The sequence below is a fragment of the Parus major genome, unplaced genomic scaffold (genome assembly GCF_001522545.3).
Source record: "Parus major isolate Abel unplaced genomic scaffold, Parus_major1.1 Scaffold290, whole genome shotgun sequence".
NCBI lineage: Eukaryota > Metazoa > Chordata > Aves > Passeriformes > Paridae > Parus > Parus major.
Window position 1 is genome coordinate 205149 of NW_015379271.1, and position 10430 is coordinate 215578.

Genomic DNA, 10430 nt, shown 5'->3' on the forward strand with positions numbered 1-10430 from the left:
GCCCCGGCCCCACGGCGGCGCACCGCCAGCCAGTGCAAGCCGGAGCCGCCGCTGCTGCGCACCAGCAAACGGACTATCTACACGGCCGGGCGGCCGCCCTGGTACAGCGAGACCGGCGCGCCCGTAGATGAGGCCTTTGTCATCGGTGAGTGGCGGAACGGGACCGGGGAGGGGATGGAGCCGGAGCAGAAAGGAGATGGAGCCGAGACTGGGCCGGGGAGGGGATGGAGGCCAGACCGGGGCCAGGGTCGGGCTGCAGTCGGAAATCGTGGAACCGGGCCCCGAGCAACGTCCGAGGAGGGGCTGGGACCGGGCTGGAGCCGGAGCCGGATCCGGGGCCGTGACGGATCCGGGGCCGGGGCGGTGCCCCCGCCGCTCCCCGCAGGCCTGTGCGGCGGCAGCGCCTCAGGCAAGACCACGGTGGCGACGCGGATCATCGAGGCGCTGGACGTGCCCTGGGTCGTGCTGCTCTCCATGGACTCCTTCTACAAGGTGCGGGACGGGGGGCCCGGGGGTCCGGCACAGCGCTGAGCGGTGCCGATAGTCGCGGTTCCAGCGTACTGCTGAGTGGTGCTGATGCTCGTGGGTCCAGGGATCCGGTGCGACACTGAGCCGTGCTGGTGCCTGTGGATGCCAGGATCCGGCGCAGTGCTGAGTGGTGCTGGTGCCCCGGGCATCTGGCACGGCGCTGAGCACTGCCGGTGCCTGCAGGTGCTGGATGAGGGGCAGCAGGCGCTGGCAGCCCGCAGCGACTACAACTTCGACCACCCCGATGCCTTTGACTTTGAGCTGCTCGTCAGCGTCCTGCGCAAGCTCAAGAAGGGCAAGAGCGTGAAGGTGCCGGTGTACGACTTCACCACTCACAGCCGGCGCCGCGAGTGGGTGGGTGCCACAGGGGCCACGCTGGGCCAGGGCGGCAGAGTCCCGGGAAGGGGGAACACCTCTGGTGCTGCAGGGCCTGGAAGGCTAAAGGGATGGGGCGGCTTGGGGTCGTCATTCTGGGGAGACTGTGGGTGGATCTGCAAACAGGCCAGCACAGACATGAGGGAGGGACTCAGTGTGGAGGGGTGCTGGGGCAGATGGCACTGAGCAGAGGCTTGGATTCTGGAGCAAGGTTCAGGGTCTGTCCTGGGCTGGAGCATCATGCATAGGGATGAACTAGGGCTCCAAGACAGCGGGTGCTGCAGGACATCTATGGGGAGCCCCAGCACAGTGGTGAAAGCCCGGGGAGATCGGTGCCCTGTTTGTATCAGTGTTGGTGCTGCCATGGCATGTGAGAGAAACAGGACAAACCCAGCTTCTGTTTGCCTGCAGAAAACGGTGTATGGGGCCAATGTCATCGTGTTTGAAGGGATCCTGGCCTTCGCCAACAAGGAGCTGCTCAAGGTATCGCTGCCTCAGGTGGCTGCTGGCCTGGGAGGGGATGTGTGCCTGCAGCAGCACAGGCACTGGCCCACTGCAGCAGTGGGGGCTGTGGAGGGAAAGGCCACCCCACGTGCTGGCAGAGCACCGCGTGTCAGAGTGTCAGGGGAGGTGATGCTGGGTGCCATTGCTGGGTGGTGGAGGGGAGTAACACAGGTATGATGAGAGCTGCATAGGGGGTGCTCACCCCTCCCAGTTTTCCAGCTTCTGGACATGAAAGTGTTTGTGGACACGGACTCTGACATCCGTCTGGTGCGGCGGCTGCAGCGCGACATCATGGAGCGTGGGCGCGATGTCGCAGGGGTCATCAAGCAGTACAACAAGTTTGTGAAGCCGGCCTTCGAGCAGTACATCGAGCCCACCGTGCAGGTTGCTGACATCGTGGTGCCCAGGGGTGAGGCCAGAGCTGACCCTGGCATTGGGAGTGGGTGATCTGGGGCAGGGGTAGGTCAGCGTCCCCCCCACCTGGCTCTTCTGCTCCGCTCTCAGGTGGGGAAAACTTCGTGGCACTGGACCTCATTGTGCAGCATGTGCACAGCCAGCTGGAGAAGGTGAGCCAGGGCTGAGGAAGAGAAGGGTCCTGCATGCATGCAGAGGGCAGGATGTGGCTGCACACAGACCTGTGCTCCTGGAGCACCTGGGGGGGGTCTTGACATCACCTCTGTCTTCTCAAAAGGCCCTGGCGTGGTGCTTGGGGGAGCAGATCTCCGAAGTGGGCACTGGGGAGGAGGGTGGGGTGCCCCCTGGGCTGTTGTGATGGCTGTGCTGGCCTGTGAGTGACTGACAGGGTGTCCTTGCTGTTCCCTCGTGCTGCGCCGATGACCTCTCCACCATCCAGCGGGAGATTACAGTCAGGTACGTGGGACCCACCACTGCAGAGGAGCCAGTTCTGCTTTTGGGGGGGCTGCTGGCACCCACTGCATTCCAAGTCTTGCTGCCTCCCTGTCCCTGCTGGTAGAGCTTTGCTGAGGTGCCTGAGCATAGCTGCTCCTCCCCAGGGCTGCAATGGCTGTTGCCAGCTCCTTGGGGTCTGTCTGGCTGCAGCTGTGGGCTTTGTGTGACACATCCCACACTGTGGCTGATGGAGGTGGCCAGCTCCCTGCCCTGGTCCTGTCCCTTTCTGAAGCAGGGCTCCTGTCCTGACTGCTGAGTTACCCTGGGCCGTTCACTTCTGCAGGAGAAGTGCCCTGCATGGTTCCTGTTCCTGGCAGTTCATGTCCCATTTGAGCAGGACAGCCCTTGTCCCCCACATGGTGCACAGCCTGGTCCCAGGGTGCACGGGAATGTCCTGCCCTGCAGAGCTGCTAGTCCTGGTGCTTGCCAAGGCTGGTGCTGCAGAGGCTGCAGTGTGTGTGGTCCAGGAGGTTTGCCCCAGTCTTTTTGGGTAGTCTGGCTCTGGGATCTCATGCCTGGTATCAGACTTGAGGCATTCTTCAGGATCCAAGCGGGAAGGCCAAGCACAATGGAGACTTTTCAGGGGAGTTCTGGAGCCTTCCTTTGGCAGGGTCACGTCCCTCTAAGGGCCCAGAGCTGTGGCTCTGCGTGTGCTGCACAGCTCTGACCTCCTTCCTCCCTGCAGGGCAGCCCTGGCCTCTGCCCACCAAGGACAGCCGCTGCCAAAGACGCTGAGTGTCCTGGAGAGCACGCCGCAGGTGCGGGGCATGCACACCATCATCAGGTACATCCCTGCCCCCAGGCCCCTTCTCTAGGCTGGTTGGTGGGGTCACAAGGCCTGGGGTGAGTTTTTTCCCTCTGCCCCTGGCATCTCAGTCGTGGGTGTTGGCCTGGAGCAGAATAGCTGAGTGGAGCTGGCCCTGGCCCCATGGTCACTTCTCTGGTGACCAGATCTCTGCACATCTGCTTTGGGTGATTCCCGAGCCAAAGGCAGGCTTTTCCTACAATGGGAGGGGACTGGTTGTCTCCTTCCTCACTGGAGCACAGGTGGAACAGCTGGTGGCATGGAGCAAGGTACCCTTTGCCCCTCTCCTAGGGCACTCAGGTTTAGAGCTGGCTTAGAGAAGGGACCTGGGCAGCTGCTTCTATGACTCTGCTACTCTTGATCTTTTCATTCCCTGTAGTAGTGCATATTTCTGGGAGTTACCTCATTTCTGTGTAAACCCTCCCTGCAGCTATGAGGTGTTTTTCCCCTCCCCTCCCTGTGTCTGAAATATTATCCCCTTGGCTGGTGTCTCCCCGCCCCTCTCCCGAGGTTTGAAAGAGTCTGGGAAAGGGATCCCTGGTCTCTTCTCCCCCCTGGAAGCCAGCCAGAATAAACATCCTCGTTACCCCAGAGGGATGAGCAGCCCTTTGGTCTTTTTTCTTGGTCGTGAAGAACCCCCCTGACCCCCCCCCTCGACAGAGCTAGCCAGGATTACTTCGGGGGGCAAAGGGAGATTACTTCAATTCCCCTCTGATGCTCCTTTTTTCCAGGTGACAGTAGCATCATTTAGTGGAGGGTCAAGGGCTGAGGCCTTTAGGACTGCTGAGAGGTTTTTGTGGCTGCAGAACCTACAGCCCCCTGTGTTTCTCCACAGCAGGGCGGGGATGTTGAGCTCAGTCAGGTCCTCCCGTGCCTCTCATGCTGTGCTTGCTATGGCACCTGCTTCTGTTTGGGAAGTGCAATGTCCTTGTGCAGGACCTGGAGAGGACCAAGTGCACTTTCAGTAAGGTTGCAGATGATACCAAGCTGGGTGAGATGTGGATCCACTGGAGAGCAGGAAGGCTCTGCAGAGGGATTGGGACAGGCTGGGTGGATGTGGGATGTGCTGAGATCAGCAGCGTGAGGGTCAACAAGGCCAGGCACCAGGTCCTGCTCTTGGGTCACAACAACCCCATGAAGTGCTCCAGGCTGGGGCAGAGGGGCTGGAAAACTGGAAAGGCCCTGGGGGTGTTGGTCAGCAGTGTCTCAGCATGAGCCCAGGTGGGCAAGAGGCCAGTGGCACTTGGGCTCTCCCAGCTGGGCACTGCTGGGGCACCTCCAGTGCTGGGGGCAGCTCTGGGCCCCTCCTGCCAGGAGAGCCCTGGAGGGGCTGGAGCGTGTCCAGGGCAGGGAACGGAGCTGGGAAGGGGCTGGAGCCCCAGGAGAGGCTGAGGCAGCTGGGAAAGGGGCTCAGCCTGGAGAAAAGGAGGCTCAGGGGGGACCTTCTTGTTCTCTATAGCTTCCTGACAGGTGCATGCAGCCAGGAGGGCTCAGGCTCTGCTCCCATGGAAAAAGGGACAGGACAAGAGGAAACTGCCTCAGGCTGCTCCAGAGATTTAGGTTGGATATTGGGAATGGTTTCTTCATTGAAAGGGTTGTCCAGCATTGGCACAGCTGCGCCAGGTCGTGGTGGAGTCCCCATCCCTGGTGGAATTTAGAAACCACGTGGATGTGGCACTTGGGGGTGTGGGCTAGTGGTGGCCTTGGCAGTGCTGAGGGAGCAACTGGATTTGATCTCGAAGGGCTTTTCCAGCTCAAATATTTTCTCATCTTCTGATACTCATGACCACATGCAGGCTGGGCACCTCCATTCCTTCTCCTCACTCCTTCCTCCTGTGGAAGCACAGCTCCAAGACAGGCTGTAGAACCTGTGGTGTAAGCTGTGGCACCTCAGGTGTGCCAGGCAGAGCCCTGTGCCTGTGCTCGTGTCCCTGCCCTGGGCTGTGGCTCCACCTTTGTACCACAAGTGCCTGATGACCTTAATCCGCTGAGGCTCAGGGCTGTGCTAGGCTGCCCTGGGGTGGGTTGGGCTTTGCCTGGAGCTGCAGGGCTTTGGCACCATTGGCCTCACGTGGGAGGAGGGCCAGGGGTAGTGGGGAGGCAGCTTAGCCCGTTCCTGATGGTATATAAGAAATGCTATATTTCCAAGGAACATCAATGCAGCCTGTCAGCTACCCCTGAAATCCTGCAGGGCCAGTGCCTTCCCCAAACCTTTGAGCTGAGGAGCTCTGCTGGGTGTCTGTGTTTGGGGACAGCAAGGGAGAATGTGTTTCTGGTGAGACTTGGCAGCACTCACTGGCTTCTGTGTCACTTGGGCGTGGCACAGGGCTGTTGCTGGTCACCACGTGTGACCCTCTCCTCCTAAGGTGCTGCCTTTGCCTGCTGCCCTTCTGTTGGGCTCCCAGAGAGCTCTGGGCTGGTGAGAATCAAACACACCTTTAGCCACATTTCCTGCACCTCCATGTGCAAAGTTACTGCATCTTGGCAGATCTGTCTCCTGTCCTTATTAATTAAATCATACAGTGGTTTGGGTTGGAGGGACCCTTAGAGGCTGCCTAGTTCAGCCCCTGACATTGGCAGGGAACCTTTTACTGCACCAGGTTCCAGCTGCTGCTCCCACCAGCACAGCCTTCCCAAGCCTTGAAGTGTCCAACCCAGCACCTGCATCACTGCAGAGCTATGAGCCAGGATTCTGCTCCCTCCTTTTCCTGTCTGGTCTTTCCCAGTGCAGCTCTCTAGGATGCAGATGGTCAATCCTGGCATGTCAGCCAGCACCATTCCCTGTTCCACACCAGAGGCTCCACCCATCTGTCTGCTGGGAAGGTGTTGGTGGCAGCAGATGAGCATCGTCCTGGCAAATCCAGGCTGGCATGCAAAGGAAGCACTTTCTAGAGCAATTTCCTGCTGTTGTGGAGAGACAGAAACCAAAACCAAGTCTCACACTGGAATAGCTGCACAGTTTGAGTCATGAGGCTACGAATAGATGGGGTACGAAGGATGCAGTGTCAGGATGAGGAGGAATGGTATCCCACTGAGATAGTGAGAAGTTCTGTGAGGGTGGTGAGGCTCTGCCACAAGCTGTCCAGAATAGCTGGCTGCCCCAAGGCCAGGCTGGACAAGGTTTGGGGAAACCTGGCCTAATAGGAGGTGCCGCTGCCCATGGCAGGGCAGTGGGACAAGATGACCTTTAAGGTCCCTCCCAACACAAACTGTTCTGGGATTCTGTAACCCATTCATTCCCAGATTTCCTGGAGCCTTGCTGTACCAGCTGGCTCACACCTGCAGCCAGTCCAGTTCATGCACAGAGCTGATGCCATGGTCAGGGCCCAGGCACATCCTCCTGGTCCCCCTGTCGTCTCCTGAGTGTGCTAGGGAAGGCTGAGGTCATCAGGAGCGCCAGCTGTGGTGCTGCCATGCCCAGCTGCAGGCTCCCAACATGTGCTGCAGGGTGCTGAGGTTCCTCTTGCCTCCTCTATGCAGAGGAGCAGTGTGTTTCCTCAGGCTTCACGCAGGCAGTGATGCTGTGGGCACAGCCATGGCCCTTTGGCAGTGCTCTGCCAGCTGAGGAGGTGGGACAGCGGCACTGATGGATCCTGGTAACACCAAACGTGTCTGGGCTGCCCTCCCTGGCACAGCCCTTCCCCCTGCCCTGCTTGTGCCCTGGGCATGGAGAAGCTTCATGGTTGTGTCTCTGCACTGGGGCCTGGGGTGCTTCCCCATCCCCAGAGGAACTGCCTCTGCAGTGGGGTCCATCCCACCCAGCCAGGGGCCACAACAGCCGGGGTGGGTCTCACTGGGGACAGCTGCCTGGGGCAGGACAGGCTGCTGTGGAGACAGGGAGACTGCTGCTGGCCTTGGGATGCTCCCAAGCTGCTGTGGGTGGATGGGTGGGTGCCACCCACCTGTGAGTGCCACCCACCTGTGAGTGCCACCCACCTGTGAGTGCCACCCACCTGTGAGTGCCACCCACCTGTGAGTGCCACCCACCTGTGAGTGCATGCTGGCAGCTGACACTGGGAGCTGTAGGCAGGGTGCCTGCTCCTTGCAGACCAGAACTGATCTTCTGCCTCCCCTGGGGGAGCTCTCTCTGCCCAGGGATTTGGGAATGTCTGTATGCCATGGTCACTGCAGGTGCTCAGCTGTGAGCAACCCTGCAATGGCTGCAGGAACACACAAGGACAGCAGTGACTGTTCATCCTCCTCCTCGCGCCTCAGTGGGGCTGTCTGTCATCCAGTGAGGTGTAAGAAGTGGCAGATGGTCTTAAAATACAGAGAAAAAATATTCCATATCCTTCTGCCTCTTCAGGAGTGTTGCTAGCTCCACCTCTTCCATCTGGGAATGGGTAGGTGTCTGTGGGACTCCTTTGTCCTCATGTTCCCCACAAGGCCAGGGTGCTCTCAGTAGGAAAATCCATCCACTTTCTCTCTGCTGTGGGGTTAGTGTTCTGCATGCAGGGCTGGCCTTACCCCTCCTGGGGGAGGAGAGAGGTTTCCTGGGAATTGTGGCCCCATGGCAGCTTTGTTCTGGTTTGTGTTTGTTTTACATCAGTACGCCAGAGCTGTGAAAAGGGCACGATGGGTATTTCAGAGTCACCTGGTTCTTGGCAGTGCTTTATCTCTGCCTTGGTATGTAGTGGGGAGAGCTGAGGACACATTCAACTTTTTTCTGTCACCCAGCATGCTCAGCCATGGTGCACTATGTCCCCTTTGGGGTCCTAGTCCATCCTGGCTCTGCTCCTGTAACCTCCCAGGCTCCCCAGCACTCACCCACTGCTCCTGATTCTGTGCTGCCCCAGGACTGATAGTCCTGCCTGACTTGTTCCTACTGCCCTTTCTCTCCCAGCTCTCTCTGGTGTCTGTAACTGGTGTTGCATCTCCCTCCCAGGGTAACTAAGCCACTCTCTTGCCTCTGTGGTCCTGTCTAAGACAAAAGCTGAGGTCTCAGTGAGTCCCACAGTGCAGGTGATTGCTGACTGTGTCACTCTTAAGAATGCTCTGGTTCCCACAGACTGGGACTGCTGTCCATGTTGGTTGGCCTCTGGAGCCCCACGTGTGGTCTGCAGGAGATGGCAGGGGCTCTGTTCCCACCTCACATGTGTCATCCCTCCCAGGAACAAGGACACGACCAGGGACGAATTTATCTTCTACTCCAAGCGCCTGATGCGGCTGCTGATCGAACATGCCTTGTCCTTCCTGCCACTGAAGGTGCGTGAGCACTCTCGGGTGTGGCCACAGCCCCATGCCCATCTCCCCTTCTGGGTGCCCCCACTCACGGGGGTCTGGCTCCCCCCACACTCCTTGTGCTCCCCTTTCTGCAGTCGGTCACTGTGGAGACGCCCCAGGGCACGATGTACGAGGGGAAACGGTTCCACAGGCAGCGGGTGAGACACGATCCCTGCTCCCCGTGAGAGAGCACAGCTCGCTCTGGGAGCACCCAGCACGTGTCCCTGCCCCTTTCCCAGATCACCGGCGTGTCCATCCTGCGAGCAGGCGAGACCATGGAGCAGGCCCTGACCGCTGTGTGCAAGGACATCCGCCTGGGCAAGATCCTCATCCAGACCAACCTGGACACGGGGGAGCCTGAGGTGAGTCGGGCTGCAGCCTGGCACACGGCCACGCGCCCCTGGCACATCACCAACCGCCCCCCTTCCCTCCCCAGCTCCACTACCTGCGCCTGCCCAAGGAGATCAGCGAGGACTACGTCATCCTGATGGACAGCACCGTGTCCACGGGGGCCGCGGCCATGATGGCTGTGCGCGTGCTGCTGGTGAGGGGCCGGGTAGGAGGGATGGGGCGTGAGATCTCTGCTCCCAGCTGGGCTCTCATATCTCCACGTGCCACAGGACCATGATGTGCAGGAGGACAGGATCTTCCTGCTGTCGCTGCTGATGGCGGAGATGGGGGTGCACTCCGTGGCATACGCCTTTCCCCGTGTCCACATCATCACCACCGCCGTGGACAAGCGGGTCAACGAAGAGTTCCACATCATCCCGGGCATCGGTGAGGGGGACCGGGGTGTGCTGTACCTCATGGCTGAGGCCAGCAACCCTAGGAATGGATAGCCTCGCAGCCACGCCGAGGGGACTCCGGTGGAGCTGCTGCTGCTGTCCCTTCACTTTGTCCCTTTCTCTGCCAGGTAACTTTGGAGACAGATACTTTGGCACCGATGGCCCCTCAGCCTGGTGTGAGAGCGACAGCATGGACTGCTGAACTGGCTGGCCACAGGAGCATGGACCAGGCTAGCTGCAGGGCTGGCCCCCATCCCTGCCCCCAGGAGAGGCCCTGAGCTGCCAGCTGTGCCCACCTGCCAGCCCCCGGCTCTCCGGACCTGCACCACAAGCCCCTGCTGCTGGTCTCCCTCTGCCCCAAAGGACCAATCCTCCCCAGGGAGGAGGAGGAGGAGAAGAGAGGGATGGCCTCTCCTGTGGACCATGGGGAGGGGACATTTAGGGACATTCCTTGCTCCCAGAGCCCTGCCTTTGGGCCTGGGCCAGCCGTGCCTCCGAAGGGGGTGGTGGCCTCCCTGCGGCTGTGCCTGAGGGGGTGCTCACCTTCTGCCCAGGGGAAGAGAGAGATGGGGTCCAGTCCAGGTGCGCTCTGTGCCTGGAATCCGTATTTATTTGTATTTATTGTGGGCAGCCCCCAGCTCCAGTGGGACCCTCCAACATCAGGGACTGGACCTCATGGATCCACCCTGTTCCCACTAGTCCACGCTCGATCCCTGGTCCCAGGAGTCGGGGGGTTGGCATCGAGCTGCCTTCCCGGTGCTGTCCCATCCCTGGTGCACGGTGCCGGTGACCAGGGAGCAGTGAGGTGTCCCCGGTGCTGCCCTTGTTGCTCAGGTTCTTTTTTCAAAGGGCAGCGGCAGCCTCGCCCCGCTCGGCCCCGCCACCGGCGGCAGCAGGAGGGTTCGGGGATGGGGGTCTGCCCACGCTGTCCCGGGGCCCGGCCGTGCCCTCACCGCCTTTTGTACCAATAAAGGAGCAGCGCGATCCCGTGTGCCGCTTCCTTCTGCCGCCGGAGCAGGGCCGGTGCCGGCTGGCCCGGGGCGGGCTGGCCGCTGTCCCCGCTGTCCCTGTCCTGTCCCCGCTGTCCCGTGCCCTGTCCCCGCTGTCCCGTGTCCTGTCCCTGTCCTGTCCCCGCTGTCCCGTGCCCTGTCCCCGCTGTCCCGTGCCCTGTCCCCGCTGTCCCGTGCCCTGTCCCCGCTGTCCCGTGTCCTGTCCCTGTCCTGTCCCCGCTGTCCCTGTCCTGTCCCCGCTGTCCCTGTCCCCGCTGTCCCGTGCCCTGTCCCCGCTGTCCCTGTCCTGTC

At 60.7% G+C, this 10430-nt stretch overlaps 2 protein-coding genes across 2 annotated transcripts in view; both read left to right on the forward strand.

The window, feature by feature from the left end:
• Positions 1-28: 28 nt before the first annotated feature.
• LOC107198709 (uridine-cytidine kinase-like 1) lies at positions 29-10113 on the forward strand. The gene is made up of 13 exons (XM_019005409.2): positions 29-145; positions 712-882; positions 1315-1386; positions 1627-1816; positions 1912-1973; positions 2261-2277; positions 3002-3100; positions 8233-8326; positions 8440-8502; positions 8584-8706; positions 8781-8888; positions 8965-9121; positions 9258-10113. The coding sequence occupies exons 1-13, from the start codon at positions 128-130 to the stop codon at positions 9329-9331; spliced, it is 1248 nt and encodes a 415-aa protein (XP_018860954.1). The 5' UTR covers positions 29-127; the 3' UTR covers positions 9332-10113.
• The window catches only part of DNAJC5G (DnaJ heat shock protein family (Hsp40) member C5 gamma), a 3474-nt gene continuing 2394 nt past the window's right edge, over positions 9351-10430 (forward strand). Inside the window, exon 1 of the mRNA XM_015615865.1 lies at positions 9351-9359. Coding sequence (XP_015471351.1) covers positions 9351-9359 — 9 coding nt within the window. The remainder of the gene's footprint in view (positions 9360-10430) is intronic.

What these genes read in the sequence shown, in the direction of transcription:
- LOC107198709 (XM_019005409.2), top strand. An exon ending in AACGGTTCCACAGGCAGCGG is followed by an intron (nt 8,503 to 8,583) that starts GTGAGACACGAT and finishes CCCCTTTCCCAG; the next exon opens with ATCACCGGCGTGTCCATCCT. An exon ending in TGGCTGTGCGCGTGCTGCTG is followed by an intron (nt 8,889 to 8,964) that starts GTGAGGGGCCGG and finishes CACGTGCCACAG; the next exon opens with GACCATGATGTGCAGGAGGA.